Consider the following 19,721-nt stretch of genomic DNA (forward strand, 5'->3'; position numbering starts at 1 on the left):
TGAATCCCATCAGTACCCAGAATTGTTTAAAGTATAGGTTAAACAAAGTAAAGAGCAGGTGTTTTGTTTAACTATCTTGAGGTTAAGGACTCTATAGATGGCAGAGTATAAAATAGCATCTGCTAGTAAAACGGCCATCTGATGGACATCAGCATGAACAAGCAGATAGAAAACAAGGGTCATAGGATAGTTAGGGTTGGCATTGGTGGCAATTTTACTTCCCCTGCCTCACTCCCTCCTTAAAAAGGCTTTAAAGAGGCAGCAGATGAGAGATGCCCACGTGAGAACTGCACCCAAAGGTGCAGTGCCACCCAAAGGTGTGGCTTGGTGCATGACAGGGTCAACCACCATCTTCAACCTTGCCTCACAAATACTTCCATCTCACCCATAGGATAGTATCTTGATAGAGAAGGTCTTTTCACCAGTACTTACAGTGGTTATAGAGATAAGTGAGGAAATTTTATTTTAGAAACATTTCCCCAGATTTTAGTTTTGTTAGAGGATATATTTTTTTAAATGGAGGATAACACTCAATGAAGTGTTGACCAAAGGGAGTAGTTGGTCAATAAATGTAAATGGCTCAGAAAAAAATGTTGAAATGTATTAACTGGAAATTGAAAGTGTAGTCAACTTTCACTGACACATCTCAAAGGCGCCCAGAGTCCTATTCTAATAAACACTTAGCGTAAGCACAGGTTTTCAGGGCCACTTGCTTGTTTTGGCCTCCACATTTCATATGACTTAGTTCCTCAGTTTCTGTTTTTTCCTAAGTTTAAGTTCATGGCTTTTGTAGGCAAGCCAGAGCCCACAGGGAAAAGAATATAATTTCCATGACATGTTGATCCTGGATGCCAACAAAGAAAGAGTATCATCTCCAACTGTTTGGGGATATTGAAAACAAGCATATGGGGATTAAGTTTAACTAGCAACAGAGAAAACAGCTGACTTTCCTGGATTAAAGACCTTTGCAATTTAAGTTGTATCTGTAATTAAGCTGATTAGAAAGAAATTTCCAGTTTTTTTTATTCTCTGGAATAATTCCAAAAATCCTCTGAGTAGGTATGCTACAGAAGCTGAGCAGATAAAGTGATTAGACAAATATATAGGGTTTCATGATAAACTCTAGTATAAAACCAACAGAAAACTGCAGAGAAAAAAATATATGTACATGTATATGAATTATGTACAAGTATGTGTGCATATGTGTGTGTATATATTACTCAATATGGGCAAATATAATGGAAAACTCGTTGAACACATAAAAATTATATTCAAAATTCCCATAAGATATTTATTTTTTTCATTCAGAGACTTAAGCTATTATAACACAGCAGGAACAAGCAGCACGGGTTACATCTAAAGCTGGATGTATCCACACCCCCTTAGTACAGCCAGATCCACAGACATGTGAGCAACTATAGCATCAGAATGCCAGCAAAGCATGGGTTCCATATAGGGAATATAAACGCACCCATTCACTTCCTCTCATTAACGTCACAGTCAGGCTTTGAACAATGCAATTGATTAACATATTCATTGTTCTCTTATGCTTTTGCCTCAAATTTTTACATCTTTAGGGATCAAAGATATGTGAATACTTAGCAAACAAATACTCCTGCAAAACCATCTCTGTAAAATGTAGTGGCACCAAAATGCCAGAATGGATTTTTTACTGTTTCAAGGGACCTACAAAAATGCTAAGGAAAACAAATCTATGAACCAATTTTATTTTTATTTGCTTTTAACATGATTATACACATTCATGTGTCTAACAAGATCTGCACTGTTACATTAAAAATACAGTACAATAACATTCAACATGAGGTACTTCATATTTATATATTTTTCCTTCATAAATAATGCTGTAAGCTACTAAATTCAAGCACTCTGATGCACAAGTGACCAGTGTCTTGAATTAGCCGAGCTTATTTTAACACCTTAAAAAAAAAAAAAAAGACAGTTCAGTGCAATAATTATGTAGAAATTAGACCATTTACTTAAATACTATATTAAGATATGCTTAAAGAATGTTACATTAGAACCGCTAGCCTAGTTCCCCTTTATCCCCAGTATGAACAACAACAAAGACTGCCAGATATATTGGGAAAAGCATCTACAGAATATTCTGTTTAATAAAGTTGTGTTTATACACAAGAGTTGCCTGCCTTGTCAGAACAATGGTTTCTAGTTTTAAAAGCTACAAAATTCGAGATTACCGAAGAAAATAAAGCAAGCACATTAGCTTTCATTCCATGTTGTTGAAAATGCAAAAGGGAGAATAGGATTTAAAATACAAAATTTCTTATTCTAAATACAGTTTTCAAATTTAACCCACAGCTCTCAGCACCAGCCAATCAGGTGGTAGATGTGTCTTTTCTTTTTTAGCTAATGGTAATTAACATAAAACCAAGCTCTCATACCCCCAGTGTACAGGATCTCCTTCAGCTTTCCCCCCACAGCAGTTCCCTACCCACGTGGAGGGCATCTTGCTAACAAGAACACTGACAGTGAATGTTACCGATTGAACAATCTTCACTCAACACACCCACATCAACAATCTGAGATGATGACATTAGTGCTAAATCAAGTTTCTTCTCCTCTGGCTTAAAAATGAGTGCCTTCTAACCAGGTATACAGCCTACCAATTTGCATGGTAGCTATGAGTTACTGAAATGTTTAATCATAATTTAAAAGCAAAATTCTTTATAGAAGTATTTTTTAAATTGAAAACATAACCTTTATTTCATAGATACTTTGCCATAACTACTCTCTGTCATCTTCCTAACAAGAAATAATTGTTAGGTAATTTTGGAAAGTTGTCCTGGGAGTACTCATCTATAATCACCAGTAACAGCTTTTGATCACCTATGCTAACAGCCATAGGTAATGGCAAACATGATTAATACATTTCCCATAATCCAGTGTTCTCCTCCACCAGGGAAGCTGGCCAAAAGCAACAAGCCCAAGTCTATGGGGGAAAAGGTGGCCCAGAAGCACAGTGAATCAGTTAAGGGTAGTCACTTCCCAGGGCCTTGCTAGGTCCAGCAGGGGGACCATTTCTGTCCCACCTCTTACTGGCCAGGCAGGGAGGAGACAATTCCTGAGTTGGCAAACACACTTGCATGCACATGGACGTGCACAGACGCCCACAACGCGCACACACCTGCCCACCCCAGGACTAACCCCTGGCTCCAGACAAGTCAGCTAGGGACCTGCAGAGCAGGAGAAGGAGGTGGCCAGGGACCACACTCTGGGTGGTGGGGGAAGCCATCTCAGGATCACAGTGAGCAGAAAAACTGCCCAGAAACACATGGATACTTTAACTGGAAGTGAACAAATTGGACACTACCAGGGTCACAGGCACTAAACCATCACAAGCCATCACTGAAGGAGAATTTTGAGATGAGCTTTTCCCTCCTTTGTTTGCACGAACCATGTACAAATAAGAGGGCTGGATGTGATGCTGATGCAGTGAATATTAGGTACCATCAAGTGTATCGCTCCAGACTTTTTTTTTTTTTTTTTTTTAAACCCTGCAGGCGTATATTGGCACTTTACAATGGCCAAAGGCCAAATTCTAGCAGTCTAGGAACAGGACATAACTATAAGTAACGAAGAAGATAGTATGTGGTCAAAGCAGATCAGGTAAAGTGTATTTTGGAATTAAAATAAAAGAAAAATCAATGAATAAAAGTATCTTATTATATTAACGTGTAGTGCTACAAAATTAGTGGTTATTCCATACATCTGAAGAATTGTTTGGTCCTCTTTTCATGGGAAAAAGGGATTAAAGATTCCATACAGTATAACATAAAAACAAGCAAACAGTGGGGATCAGAAGCAAAGTGGGGAAAAGACTGGCTTTTTCAAACGTGTATTCTATTATGCCATTGAATAAACTATTGGTAGAATGGGACTTTTTAAGGTTTCCTTTATAAGCTGTTTTAGTTTAAATTAATAGGCCTGTGATTTTTCCCTATTGACAATAAAAATGTGTAATTTAGTTAGTTCTAAAAGACGTGTCTGTATTGCAGGCTTGTCTCCTAAACTAAAAGAATAAGAACCTGGTTGTAGTATAAGTCATAGCCTAAGCAAATATCCAATTTCCTGTTCTCCTATTTTACATGGATACTTTGCAGTGTTTAACATTTAACAACCGTATGAATTTAGAATTTAAGAAAAAAATAATGCCCAGAGTAAAATATTTAAAATGAAGTAAAATAAGAGCTAAACATAACTATTGCCTACTTTCTAAATTATTACTTATTACGAAGGAAAACTTCTTTCAAAATTGTGCACTGAGGTTTACCTGTAATTTGCGGGGGCGGGGGGGATAAGGGTTCTCTTTAAAAATAACTCTTTTGATTATCATTTTAAAGTCTTTATTTCTATTTGTCAAAATAAAACCCTAAAGGAAATTCAAGGTGATCTAGAAAGTTTTAAGAGGGACAAAACTGGGAGGTCAGTGGGGCAGTTGGAAAAGAGCACAAATTCTCTCCAGGTGTATAGACGAACTCTAAAAACCACAAAGTCTTGATAAGAACTTGGCTCTTTTAAGCATATAGTTAGAAGCTGAATGCCGCGCTTTTGCCTGTACATAATTAAAAGGTTGAAAGAAATGAGAAACTGCCTATAGCTTCATTCATTACGAATTACCTGCGCTGATCACATCTCTGCAGATGAGCTAAGCATCAAGCAAGTGGGAACCAGATGTGCACCTCAGAGCTCACACCGCTTCGGGAGGGGTTTTCAAGCATAGAATATGAGTTCAGGGATCTGCCCGCCCTGCACCCCAGTGCCATTGGTGCTATCCGAGGAGCACTGAAACTGGACAGTCACCTTGCCACACTGAACTTCCGTCATGCCTTCCTGTCCGAAGTAGCTGAGTTCATTGCCGTCCAGTATCACGCTGGCTGTGTAGAAGGTGTCCGGCTCAATCTGCACCGGGTACTCGAACCACACAGGGAAGGTGTTGCTGGAGCCGTCTGAGAAGTACTTGCTCAAGTTCTGCCCCAGAACGACGCCCTGCCGCTTGAGTTCGATCTTGGCGCTGTACTCTGCAGAGCCGCAGCTGGAGCCGTAGAGCCCAAAGCCGGCAATGAACACTCTCTTATCAACCGCAAACTGGATGCTGTCACAGCGGCCCCGGTAACGCCACTGGTTGCTCCGATAGGCACAGGACTGGAAACGGTGACAGCGCTGGGGGACGAGGCCCTTGCGGGCTTTACTCACAAACTGCAGCTCGGGTTTTTTGGCTGCAGTGTACCAGAGGAAAATGTCATTGGTCTCATTGAGAGTCAGAACTCCAGACTGGGCAGCACCATTTGCAAAATCATCCAGGGCCATCGTGGGGATGCGGATCAAGTAGAGTGCCTTTCCCAGGACCTTGCGCTTATTCTCAATGCTCAGAGCCAGATCTTGTCGCTGGCATTCCACTTCGGCCCAGTTGAGTGCTGCCTCAAAAACCACAATTTCTTTGGCATTCAGAGTTTCCCTGCGGAGGATACTTTCTAGAGTTTGGAAGTCGATATCGCAGAATCCCTCAGACTTGAGAGCTAACTCGGCCTGGGCATCGATCACCTCCCAGCAACGCTGGGTCAGGTCTGGCTCCTCAAACAGACAGCTCTGGGAGAGGAGCACACAGGCGTTCTTGGCGCTCAGGCTGGTCTCCAGGAAATTAACGCAGGCTCTGGCGAGGTGAGGGACAATGTACTTTTTGGCAGCGTATAGAGTGGCCAGCACTGTGTCAGCAGCCAAGTCAATTTCATCACAATAGATATATCTGAAAGAGAGCACCCAGCACATAAATGGAACTTTCACAAAATGAATGTGTCTAGCAAGAAAAGATGCAACTACTTTCAAGTTAGTTCCAAGAAAATCATCTTATGTGACAGTTATTACAAAAATGATTAGGGATTAAAGAAACATCTGAAGTATATTCATAAATTATTAATATTTCAACTCAGCAGTAAGTTTGTATAATTAAAGACATTTACTTTGTATTACCATTCTAGCTTTTACTTTATAACCTGCATTCAATGTCTTCTCAAAAAAGAGAAGATACTAGAACTGTTTGGAAAAAAGAAAAAAAAAAAAAAACCAAAACACAAAAAACTGTGTATCGGAGTTAGTATTAGCAAAAAACAACCAAAAAAGGACAAAATTTCTATTAAATATGCCATATTATATTTAATCAAATAATAATCTCTGGAGTGCCAGGGTGGCTCAGTCAGTTAAACATCTGTCTTTGGCTCGGGTCGTGATCCAGGGGTCCTAAGATTTAGCCTGGAAAGCCCCATGTCCTGGCTCCCTGCTGAGAAGGGAGTCTGTCACTCCCTACACCCCTCATACTCTCTCTCTCTCATTCAAATAAATAAATATTTTAAAAAAGAATAATCTTATGTTTCAAAAGCTCTCTTTCTATATGCATAAATACATATACATAGTTTTATTTTTTTAATTTTCATATATTCAAATAGAAACAAATGCCTTTAGGGGTACCTGGGTGGCTCAGTGGGTTAAAGCCTCTGCCTTCAGCTCAGGTCATGATCCCAGGGTCCTGGGACTGAGGCCTGCATGGGGCTCTGTGCTCAGCAGGGAGCCTGCTCCCCCCTCCCCCCCACTGCCCGCCTCTCTGCCTCCTTGTGATCTCTGTCAAATAAATAAATAAAATCTTAAAAAAAAAAAAGGAACAAATGCCTTTAATACCACGTTAGCAATGATTTACATCTTAATTCTTTTAACCAAGACCTGAATTTTTCCTAAACACAAAATAAAACCTGAGATTAAGAAAGATATTTTTCAAGTAGTTCTAAATACACTATCATATATGGATTTCAACATTATCTTCCAGATACAACATAGGCTTTGCATCTGGATTTTTTTTTTTAACTCTAAATTCTTTCTTCTCTCCCCCATACATTTCTTCTACCTTCAGAATTAAAGAATGTACTATTTCTGAATATATTTAATTAAAAGACAAAAGCAAGAAAGCCCAAATATGCACTATTTTTATGATTCTGTGAAGTATCTCTATGTCAGGAGATAAAACACTCCTTGGTGATTTGGGGAGATGGTGGCAGTCTCCCAAGATGGTACATAAAAGTAAAAATCACCTGCTTCTTTTAGATAGCCACGGATGAGTACAAGAGTTCAGTGAGAACTACATATGGGTGAAAAATACATAGTGATAAAACTTAACTTTTAATTTTTTCCAGTCAAAGCTAAGGTGTTTAGCTACTTGCTGTGAAGTTTTACTTTAGTTACTATAGTAACTAAACACACGTAACAAAAGATTAGCAATGGCTTTTGCAAAGGAAGTTAAAAAGCCCACAGTGATAACAAGAAAAATGTCCACAATCACAAATGAAACCTTCATTTTTGCTCCCAGGAAGCTCTTTCTCTTCTGATAGGCTGAGCCATATACCACTGGCCAAGATGCACTCACAAAATACTGGAAGCTCAGTGCTGCTCTGACCCTGGAACTGTCAAGTGAGCGGTCTTCCCTTTCTCTTGATGACTCCCTTTCTAGGAATACCGACTCCTCAGCCATACAACACAGCTGTCTGGAAAACCTGGCCTCCATCAGCCCTGGCAACAGTGCAGTCCTGATCAACTATGGCCCGACAGCAAACAGCACCTTATTACACTTCTGATTCTTAAGACTGCTGTTGGGCTACATGTATAATTTTAAAAAGCTGTATTGAGATATATTCTAGGTGATATATTTGTAAGAAAAGATGCAACTCAAATGACTCGGGTGAAATGTAGTTCTGTAATTCTTACTTGTGTTTCCTCACCATGAATCTCTGGCTGAAACAACACAACACTCCACTGGACTGCAGTGCAGTCCCAATGCTGAACTAGTGTTAGTGCTCTCCTCTGAGACCGAAATGTCAAGTACACAAAGCTGACGTGATCGGAAAAGAAAAGAAAACAAAACAAAAAAAAACAAAGCTAAAATTGGTTTCTGTACATTTATCTCTAAAAGATTAGAGTGTTGGCTGCTTCAAAGTGATGAGTTAGTTTACCTTTTGATACTTCACATGCTAACTTATCTTTAATTTCCCTATTTCCCACTGTGAAAGTTTCAGTCAGAAGCAATTAGATTTCAAAACTACAACATAAATAAAGAATTGAATACTTTTTCTACAGCTAACTGCAGTACGTATTTTTCAATAGGAGCAGACAATAAATATATTGCAACCTTTTAACCATTTGTGGGGTTATCGTCCAATTATCATCCAACTTGTTGACACACAGAATGATATTTTTTAAACAAAGATTTTTTTTCCAGGGAACCTAAATCCCCACAGAAGTAGACAACCTTGAACTCTGCATATACTTGGTGTGCTAGAAGAAGAAGATTTAACAAAAATCATAAAACGTTATTTAAAATAATCACTACAGGTTAATCACAGAGTAGACTATCACTGTCCAGCAGCAGTGCACATCAGAGGAGTAGACTCTATTTAGCTAGTCAACACGTAATGGAGTTTAAAAAAGACCCATGAGACAAAAAACTATTTTTTAAATAAGCATATATCTTACAGCTTCACATTTGTATATTATTAATTAAAGTCTTCCTGTTAAAATACATATAAAACTATAGAAAACTATTCATCTCTCTCAAAATGTCTCCTCTACCATCAAATGCAAATGCTTTATCTTTTGAGAAATGGTATCTGATTTTATATAAGGGTATGCACATGTACATATAGGCAAAGACCAGATTATTTAACACAGTAACTTTTACATTTACCAAGAGGAAACAGGAACTCCTAAAAAACTGAGAAATCTCTTAACTAGTGGTACTTCAAATTGTGAAACAAAATTTGTGAAACAAAAATATAATTTATGTCTTTGGACACTTCTTCATACACAATGCTGTCAGAGAGAACATGCGCAATCAGATAATCCTACACAAGAAAGTGATTTTTCTTTGACTGTGAGTCGTTAAAAATCAAATCACTATCCATGTCACATGCTCCCAAATCCCATGCCAAGGTGTATTATAGATGCCTGCACAGTTCCACATGCTTTCCCCTGAAAATGCACATAAGTTTTCTCCAAAAACATTTACAAGGTAAGCAGCACCCTCTTTCTTCATAAGTCTCCTTTTCTTATATTTAACTGAGAAACCAGCAGAGTACAAACAGAGCATAAACAAACTCTTTCTAAACAAATGAACGATGCTTACTTCAGCATAGCGAGAAAAGCAGCAGGTTCGACATCTGGTATACGGATTTCATCTTTGTCCTCAGCAAGTTCTCCGTAAAACATTGCATGGAACACAGAGCTCCCAACAGCTAAAACATACTGTGGAGAAAGGGAAATCTTATTTCATGCACTAAACTGAAAGCATTTTCAGCAAATCAGTCCAGAAAAACAACTCTGAACAATCAGGTTTGGTGGACATGGAGCACCTACACCTGCTCTTTCTTCAAAGCCAAGGTACAGTGTGTATCTTGCTGTGAAAGCAGAAGATAGATGCTCAAGCAAGCCAGTCTTTATGCCGCTAATTACCTCAAGGCTTTAAGAGATTAATGTCTAAGTTCCCTCATTACAAAATAAATAAATCAAATAAAAGCTTACAGAACCAATTTCTAGGGGAAGAGTAAACATGACTTTCCTAACCTGTCGCAACAACTTCCCAGGACTGGAAAGTTGAGAGGGCATGTTTTTGTGTGGGATGTAAAGCAGGCTAGAAAGAAACAAAGAAAAAAAAATTAAGCGTGGCCAAGACCCTTTGGAGAGGCTTTGCCTTCTCTGTGATGGCTGAAACACGCACTGCCTGCCATCGGCAAGCTGCCCACCCCAACCAAGTTTCGGGCTTATGAAGAGGGTCCCTCTTTGTAAATCTCAGGACTAAACCAGTAATGCAGCTGTTGCTTACTTTGTGTCCTGGCAACCGCTGAGTCCCACCTGGTGGCCCAACCACAAAATGTACATCTGCCATCAAATCATTATTGAACATCACCGCATTTCTACAAACAGAGGCAATTCATTAATGTATAGCAGCCAGCATTTTTAATACCCCTCCCCAACATACAAAACCCATGAAAGAATCACAAGCTAAGCAACAGTTTAGTAATTTCAGGGTTAAACTACAAATAAAGATTCCAACTAAACAACTGTTTGTGATCATTGCAAACACATGAGAAGTAACTAGAGTTAAAACAAAACAAAACAAAACAAAAACCCAAAAAGTAATCCAAACTTTTCATTAGACTAAGGACAAAAAAGAGGCTTCTATCTTCAAACCTTCCATGGTCCGTGGACACAAGCCTGTCACTTAAATGTTACAGCTTGCAAAAACATTTTTATCTAAGAGGAAAACAGCTGTACTGTTTTGGAAAAGATACAAGGCAGTTTTCCATTACCAATAAAGCTTCTGGGAAAAGAGGAAACACAGATTTATGTTAAAATACATTACAGGTTGTGCAAAACAGAAACTTCAACACAGGAAAACTTTTAAAGTAAATATGCTGGCTGGGAACTTACCTTTCTCTAATGGTGGGATAGAGACCCTGCCAGTTTGGGGCTGGAATGAGGTTGTTGTTACTGAGATTCTGCTGGTGGTACTGTTGGACAGTGGTGCTGCTGGAGTTGGCTGGTTTTTTACGAGGGAATATATCAGCAGCCATCTTCTTCTTCTTTTTAGTCTTCAAGGTAATTATTTCATAACAAACTGGGGGCAACTTGCTGTTGCTGCTGCTGCTGCTGCTGCTGCTGCTGCCGCCGCCGCCACCGCCAGTATTTGTCTTCTTTGAGCTTTTCTTGGACCTATTCTTTACCGTCTCTGGAAGCATCAAGAAGAAGGTGAGACATTTCATGTTCTTTTCCTTGTCATCTACCATGAGTACAGTATGTCTCTCTTTACAGCTAGATATCCCAAATTGGTGCGCACATCAAGGGACAGAGGCTGGCACGAGCCAAGATGTTAACAGAAACCAACAAGCTGTTATTTTGCTTCTTTTCTCAGCCGGACAAGGTGACCTTTTCACTATGTTGAATAGAAACTGGCTTTAAGTTTTATCCAGTACTGGGTCTGCAAAATACATCTCCATCATGATTCCTATTTCTCTTATTTGCTCATAAAAATAACCCAGTTTCCTAGATCACCTGAAAAATGCTAGACTGAGCGAAGATGACAGGCAGAGAGCAGTAGCGCTTGTTTTCTGAATTAGGTTAGCAAGATGTGCTGGAGCCGTGCGAGTCTGTTCAGCCGGCTGAAGTTGTGTGGTGAATGGATCGGAGGAGAGTAGGTATTACAGCCCTGCAGATGGAGTCAGACAGCCAGTGCTCGGAGCCAATAGCTGAAGTCACCAATCATGATTGGACCAAGCAAAACAGTGACACCTATTGTAACGTGCATAGCTCTGATATTAAAGGAACAGCAGTTGCATTCTGTTGTCTCCTGTATTACTGTATATTTAAATAAAATAAACAACCTATGAAATAGATCTGCAAACAGGAAAGGAACAGTTTGTGCTCACAGACTTCTCTTCAGTAGATGTACATTTTTTATTTCCCCAGCTAAACAAGCAGGATCAATTAACAAAGGGTAGGTAGGAACTGATATCTACTCTGTATTTCTAGTAAAATCTTTATCCCGGCAGCATTTAGTTTCAAATACTTCAAACAAAATCCTCCTTTCTTCCCTCTAAAAGGGATTATTATAGCAAAACCATACTAAATAACACACTTATTACAGCTTAATGGAAAGGAATGTTGTTTTTCTTTTTGCAGTCTCTTTGAATGCAAGTTATAGTCTAGTGCAAAATAAGAGAGATGAGGTCATGTGTTCGTTTTACCTCCCAACATTTTCTAGTTCCTATGACGATCTTTGACAGGAGTCCCAGACCGGAAAATACTTTTAAATTAGACTAAGATTATACCAGTAGGTTTAGCCGCACTGAAACAGACAGATTTTAGACATAAAAAGTAAGATTCAAATTACACAAATCTGCTAATCGGCATTTAAAATTATAATTCACTAAAAATAGGTCAGATGGGCCCTGCTCAGGATCTCAAAATCCAGCCTAAATGTTATGACTACATTTAACTTGTCATGATTTTAAAGAATATAATCCACAACTTCTAACACAAAACCAGTAATAAGGCTATTCAAAATGATAAATGTTCTGATGCTGCTCAGTTAAAAATGCAAACAGGTTCTCCCTCCTTTGAATCAGAAGAATATATACTACTACGTATGTGGTTTTCATGCATGTGAATCCCCCAACAATTTCTAGCCTTTGATGAGCAAGAAAAAACACCTGCTACGGGTGCCACACATGCTTGTTTATTTCTAAAGACAGACTAGTGAGGAGACTGAATCTCACCCTTATCTACCTGGATTACTCTCATTTGTTTCAAGTGCAGCAGAAATTTGTTCCCCGTCCCCCCAGCCCTTCACCTAAGGCAGTCTTCATGGCCACAGTCCTACTTATAGCACAGGAGTCTTCAGAATAATGACTGCCTGACCAAGCGAGGGCTCTACGAATGCACTGTGATGGTTATTATAACTAATAATCTGCTGAAGAGAACACACTGAAATCAAACTTTTAATCCCTGGACCCTAAATCGTGACACTGAGCCAAGGAATATCCTCTTTATTGTCTTCATTATCACTCTTAAAACTGCAAAGCCAGGACAGGACTGACTGTGTAAGAGAACCAACGGTCTTTCCACAAGGTTATTCATCCCCATTTTAGAAGGACCCCGAAGTGCTGCTTATTTATTACAATTATTGTGTGTTCCCAATCACAGGGCTACCCATCCTTTCAAATCACACAATGTTCCAGAGAGAGAGATCTAGAGACCAGTTTTTAAAAAGCATGCAGTGAAAGGTATAAAGAAGGAGCACATGTGTTCTATTTGAGCTAATTACCCAGGATATGGATAAAACCAAAAGATTTCTCTCCTGCTCAACTGCTACTGAACTTCCAGACACCAGCCTCAATAGAAAGCCCCCACAACAGGGAGGTCCTTCTGACCAGGATTAGTCCAAACATACCTGACTTTCAGGTCAGATAGCAACCAATTAGATTGCAAAGGGAAATGAGCTGCTTTACTACTAATAATTGTCATCTGTACAGACAAAATAGTCAAAGCACAAAAAGCAGATGTAAGAACTTAAGAAGGCGTTGTGGCTTTTACTCATTTCACATGCAGTTCAATACCTTTTTCCAAGAAAACCTTGAACAACCACTGCTCTTACATCATTAGAACAACAAGTGCACACAGTAGCTTAAGAAAATTATATAATATTTTAGAAAATGTTCTTCTTGAAATTCAAGGTTTTGGGTATTTGGAAAATTAAGTTCTGTGGAAAAGCCTGAACATTCTAGTTACATGAAGCACTGCTCATTCTGAATCCCCTAGAACAACGCTGCAAAGAGGGCCACTGTCATTCATATAATGTGGGGGTTGATAAGTATGGCTCTTTTAAAGTTATATTCTTAAATACAAAAAGTAATACAATTAAAATTTAAATGACATTTTAATTTTTGTAGCCCATTTGAAAAGCATGAAAATGTTAATAAAAATCAAGACATGGAAAGCTTCTTGAAAGCTTTATTTTCCTACCATGGTTTAAAAGGTAACATCAAGCCCTTGCTACTAGAAGCAGCAGCACCTCCAGACAGTCTATTAGAAATCCAGAAACTCCTCCAGATTCTGGATGAGAAGTGCATTTTTTTTTTTTTAAGATTTTACTTATTTGACAGAGATCATAAGTAGGCAGAGACAAGTAGAGAGAGAGAGAGAGAGAGAGAGAGAGAGAGAGGAAGAAGCAGGCTTCTTGCCAAGCAGAGAGCCCAATGAGGGGCTCCATCCTAGGACCCTGGGATGATGTGAGCTGAAGGCAGAGGTTTTAACCCACTGAGCCACCCCGGCGCCCCCAGAAGTGCATTTTAACAAGACCCTCTAGGCAATCTGTATGACATTCAAGTTTGAGAAAGCCTCCTGTTAGATTAAAATAAAGAAGGCTACAAGGTCTCCCAGTGATCCAGTATCAAAAGTTGGAGCCACATTTTGCATTTAGTTATCAACTGAATGTAGAAATAATTCAAAATGATTAATTTGGTTTGGTCATAAAACTTAACCTTGGTGTCTTATTCTAAAATTCTTCTGATTAGGCCCTAAGTGTCAGAATTCTAGGATTCAGGTGTGTGGAGAGCCAACAGAAAGGCCTCAAAATATTTTTCAAACTCTGGAAAAGCAGCTCATGCTCATGATTATTTTATAGGACAATGACAGAGGTCATTTCAGTAGGAAAAATAAAGGATTAAAGAATGCCAAGTGTGAAACAGATGACCACTTAATATTTTGAAATAATCTACTTCACAATTCTATTTTGAAAACTTAGTATTGTGGAACAGCAAAACTAGCAATTGAGTAATGTGGTTCAGTACTGGCTCAACCACCAAAAATTGATTGTATGTGTGTGTTGAAGGGGAGGGGAGTCTGACAAGTCATTTAGCCTTTAAGGGCATCAAGTTCCTCAGCTACAATATGAACAGGTTCTCTAGAACAGCTGAGTGTTTCTCAATCTTTACCTTCAATCCTCAGTTAAGAAATGCATTTTATATCTGGACTCAGTACTAGCACATGTGCACGCCACCATATGCGCCCATAAATGGAAAGATGGTTCACAAAACAGAACTCTTAGCCCGTTATGATAGCACAGATATTTTCTATCCTATTTTTTTCTTTTCTTTTTAATGTTGGTCTTGATTCATTCCACTGATTTCACAAGCACAGTTTAAGTAGTACTAGTTTAGATGATTTCTAATAGCTTTCAAGGTTTAACTTTCCAGGGTGACTTTCCTATCAAGAACTTGGGACTAAGGGGAAGAAGGCAATGGTTGCATCAACAAATGGCATGCACAACTAGGAGTGTGCATTTATTTTTCTGGAAGAAGAGCCACAGTTATCATCTGTCTTTCAGGGTAATCCATGACCCAGAACACAATGAAATACTATGAAGATTTATGATTGATTTGAATACACAAAATATTTATATCATTTTTTTAAAAGATTTTATTTATTTATATGACAGAGAGAAATTACAAGTATACTGAGAGGCAGGCAGAGAGAGAGAGAGAGAAGGAAGCAGGCTCCCTGCTGAGAGCCCGATGAGGGACTCGATCCCAGGACCCTGAGATCATGACCTGAGCCGAAGGCAGCGGCTTAACCCACTGAGCCACCCAGGCGCCCTTATATCATTTTCTTCTCTGCTTACGTATCTATAGGCTATTTCATTAAATACAAATTATGGTTTCTCCCCCCTCCCCGCGAAATTAAGCATAGAGTTAAAATTCCATCTATTGAATCTGCAATGCAAAAACACCCCCCATTAGGTTGAAGGGTGGATAAATAAAGGATACCAACCCAAATGTATTTTTGTATTTCATTCTAATAATTCTTTTCAACTAGCATTGTATTTTTTCTTATGCGTCCTGGATTTTTTTTTTTTTTTTTTTAATTTATTGCCTGAGAGCAAGCGAGCGAGACAGCACAAGCAGGGGAAGAAGGCAGAGGGTCAGATAGAAGCAGACTCCTCTCTGAGCAAGGAGGATGGATGAAGGACTCTGTCTCAGGACCCTGGGATCATGACCTGAGCTGAAGGAGACGCCTGACTGACTGGGCCTCCCAGGCGTCCCGTCCCAGACTTCCTGAATTTTAAAGCTGTTATGAGACAGGTTAATCTGCCCTAATGAAGTAAATGGATTAAGAAGCCCATTGATCTTTTATGAAAGTACATATGTATCCCTCACTTTCTGAAAGTTCATGTTATGCACTTTGCTTTTATGAAAGACCTACATTAATATATGTTTCCACTAGCTAAAGGAAACCCAAAGAATTTTTGCTTTCACGAAAAAAAGGAAAAAGCAAAAATAGCATTCAGCGTGTTTTGCAGTGGAAGCAGCACACATCCTGAGAAATGTGGCACCACCAAGCTCCTTTCTCAAGAACTACACTCAGCATCAAGCTGCCATCCCATTATCATAGCATCTATGCTTTACCTTGGTTTACTTTGTGCACCCATTAGGAAGATAGGTCCTAAAGTATCAGAAAAGCCAAAGAGAGGCTGTTTTTCGGGTCTGGGAAAACTCAAAAATTTTCCCTAATAAACTAATGGTAATTGCCTCTTTATGCCATTTTGGCTTACAAAAGGTTTCACAGGTACACTGTACTTTGAATAGTAGGGAAAACCTGCACTTAAAATTCAACATGATGATCTTACAGCATGCTGGTGACTGTCACACAATAGTGAGCAAGACCAAGAACCAAACTTAAGAGGTTAGCTAGTCACTGTGGGTTTCTGATGATTTCTACAATTGTCAGAAAGTTCAACCACCTTTACCTCTTTTCATTCAATTTCCAATAACAACAAGATTATCAGCTGAATTTAAGCTCACTTAGATCATCTTTTTCACCACTGGAAGGTCTGCCAGGAATCCCTCTTTATTTAGTAGAATCCTGTATATTCAGCGCGGGGACTTGAATGAGGTTCGGAAAAGAAAGGGAATCTAGAAATTATTTAATACAACTCTGTCAACAGATAAAGGGACTAGGCGTCCAGAAGGGATTTGTGAATGGTTAAGCAGTGGGGCGATGTCTGGACTAGAATGCAGATTTCCAGATTGGCTGCCTAATTTTGTCTGTTCCACTGACTCTAATTTCCATCCACAGTTAATTACCCCATATTTTTATATAATGCTTTGTCTTCATACTTCTAATCTACTTTAGAAGAAAAAAATATATGCAAAATGTACAGATAAGAAAACCGTGAACATATATACTCTGCACCCTGCAGGAAGAATTCTAGGACACTTTCTGGAAAGACATGGAGAGGAACTGTAACAGGAAGGAACGTAAATGCCTAACAGCCATGAGGAAGCTGCTCAAGAACAGAAGGGGCTTGCCAGGTAAAACCAAAGTTGGAAAAACCGGGCACTTGTGATTTATACTAACAAATCCTATGTCAACAACTAACAATGCTGGCAAGTCTTGTTTAACTTGCTCTGATTTTGAAGTTCTTGTCTGGACTTGTGTATGGTTTACCACAAGATACCTAAACAGCTACAGAGCAAGGTTAACTGAGGCTTAAACAAGTCAGAGTAGACTGTGGAAATGAGTATCACTTCCAAAAATTACTAACAGACCATCAGAGAGGAGAATAATTTTAATTTAACCTGGTAATCACGATGGAATAGTGTTTTGCTTTTGTTTACTTTTCAATACTGAGCAGAAGTTATGTTTGTGATTAAGGAAGTAAAACAGGTAAGCAACAAAATGTTGGCAGTTTTTAAGACAGCAAGAGCTGCTGCAAAATAGGCTAGATGCTTTCTAAATTTAGAAATAAATATGGAGTCAAGCATTGGCAGCATGGTATAGTGAAAAAGACCGACAGCCAACAAAAAGTGACCTTAAGAGGTTACTTAATATCCATGAGCCTTGTTTTATTCATCTGCCAAATGGGATAATTATACCCATTCAACCCTCTCAGGTTTACTGTGAAGGCAAGATTACATGTTTGTGAAAACATTTTGATAAAAGTTGAAAACACTTTGCAAAGGTAAGCTTTCACTATTAGTAACAATTATACCCAAAGCGGGAAATATTTGTGATACAATCTTCCAAAACAACAAAACCCAAAGAAACCCCTACTCTAGGCGTTTTCTGCTTGACTGAAACTGAGAGCAGATGCTCTGCTGTACCCCTTTCTGAGAGCCGAAAGCTGCAAGCTGTCTATCTACGGAGCACAGAGTAATGTCTACACTATCAAGTCAACTTGGCCTCTCTCAACAATGACCTAGTTTTAATTGTGGCACCAAGGGTGATAAGCAACACAAGTAACTGGGCGTGGCATACCTCAGTGCTGGCTGGAAGGATGAAGCTCATGGATAGTTTGACTAAGTCATTTCCTTTTCATCACACAGAGTTCCCATTAACATTAAACTGTACTTAAATCTTGGGAAATATGCCCAAAGGTTGAATGTGACTGTTCTCTGAAGGCAGGAAAAATGATTCTTTAAAAAATTTCATATGGTATTTAACATGATATTTGATGCTTATAAGCTCTGTCGTATGCACTTGTCATATGTCATATGGGATACTAAACAAAAATTGCTAATTTTTATATACTCTAGATGATCTCCTAGGAAATTTCCTCTTGTGTAAAAGTGTTGACTACATAATCTCTTCTTTTTTTCCAATTCTAGTTTTCTAGGATTAAAGAATCTGTGTGTTTGGCAGGAATACTGATTTATTTAATACAGTTTTCTTTACATTTTCATATTATGATTATAACCTATACCCAACAAAAACTATATACATACAAATGTGCCATATTTTATCAATTATTACTCTCTCCCCCATTTAACATCTCTGAAATTGGGTTTATCTTATAATTGATGGCATCTCATGAGTATAAGTACTAGGACCTTTTCTTCCCTTTCTTCTTGGTACATAAATAATAGCATATCTTACAACTGATAGCTCCTTACGATCAGTGACGTAAGGTCGAAGATATATAATTCAACAAAAAGAAAGGGCTCTCTTCTTTAGATTGGTTAATTACTCCCTTAATCAGGCAAGATGGCAGCACAGAATTCTGACTCAATTACATTAGAATAATTGAGCTTTTATCAAATAGTCATTTGATAAAGTATATAATCATAGTTCTCAACTGAGACTGCTACAACAATAACCGATGATACAGTAGAAAGTCTGGATGGAAATTCCAAAATGAGAATTTCCATTGGTAAGAGTTCCAGTATTAATACAATGCATTTCTAACACTTTCATGGCACACAACTATACATGTACATAAACTTGACTAACGGAAGCCTATTAATTCTCTGGGTAATATTCGCTAAGGATATTTTATCAGTCAATCAAAGATTAACTTATAACAACACTATATATAGATTAAACCTGGAGCTAAATGACCCCTTAATTATTTTCAAACAAATAGAATCTATATTAAAATGTCAGTTTAAGAGGCAGAAATATTATTATCATAATACAATGATTCCATTACATGTATGACTTTCACCTAGGTACCTAAAAAACAATTTTTCCAAAGAAAACTAAAATCAGGCTTCAGAAAGTCACTTCTAAGAAGGCTAGAAGGGAGACTGTACTGATCCAACAGGGGACATTAATTCCACTGGAAATGCTAGAATGGAGTAACTTTGCTGTTGCCTTCTCCAGGCTGGTTGGTGGCTTCAGTTAACAGAAGAAAATTGTCTGCTAGTCAAAGAAAAACTTTTTTTTTTTTTTTAACTTTAGCAGGTGCTGTTTTTTTTCCCTGATAGTAGGAATACCCAAAAACATTTCTACAATCAGATCATTAAGATAAAAGCCAAAACCCTTCCTCATTAATGGTTAACTAAACTAAAGAATCCCTGCTCTATTTGGGCAAGTCATCCTTTTCCAATAAGCACATGGAATGGGTCAATGGGAAATGTGCTCAAACCACCAGACAGTGTATAAATGGCACAAATGTCACAGATCAATTTCTCCCAACATCCACAACTCTTATTTAAAAAGCTCTACAAGATTAAAGAAAAAAAGTTTACCAAACACAAGTCATCTAAATATATACTTATATTTATATTTATCATTACAGAATGCTTAGAAATGAATACTGCTCTCCTATCAATGCACCAGCTGCGTCCTAAAACATCTTAAGTAATGAAATG

At 38.4% G+C, this 19,721-nt stretch overlaps 1 protein-coding gene across 2 annotated transcripts in view; it reads right to left on the reverse strand.

The window, feature by feature from the left end:
* Positions 1-1,265: 1,265 nt before the first annotated feature.
* The window catches only part of BTBD3 (BTB domain containing 3), a 35,338-nt gene continuing 16,882 nt past the window's right edge, over positions 1,266-19,721 (reverse strand). Inside the window, exons 2-5 of one of the 2 annotated variants that reach the window (XM_059406531.1) lie at positions 10,504-10,801; positions 9,896-9,986; positions 9,200-9,318; positions 1,266-5,782 (exon numbers count right to left, since the gene is read on the reverse strand). In XM_059406531.1, the coding sequence (XP_059262514.1) occupies positions 4,750-5,782; positions 9,200-9,318; positions 9,896-9,986; positions 10,504-10,646 (1,386 nt within the window). In that variant the 5' untranslated portion in view covers positions 10,647-10,801 and the 3' untranslated portion in view covers positions 1,266-4,749. Of the gene's footprint in view, positions 5,783-9,199; positions 9,319-9,895; positions 9,987-10,503; positions 11,275-19,721 lie in introns of those variants that run through there. The other variant, XM_059406530.1, reaches the window with a different exon arrangement.

The sequence above is a fragment of the Mustela nigripes genome, chromosome 7 (genome assembly GCF_022355385.1).
Source record: "Mustela nigripes isolate SB6536 chromosome 7, MUSNIG.SB6536, whole genome shotgun sequence".
NCBI classification, from domain to species: domain Eukaryota; kingdom Metazoa; phylum Chordata; class Mammalia; order Carnivora; family Mustelidae; genus Mustela; species Mustela nigripes.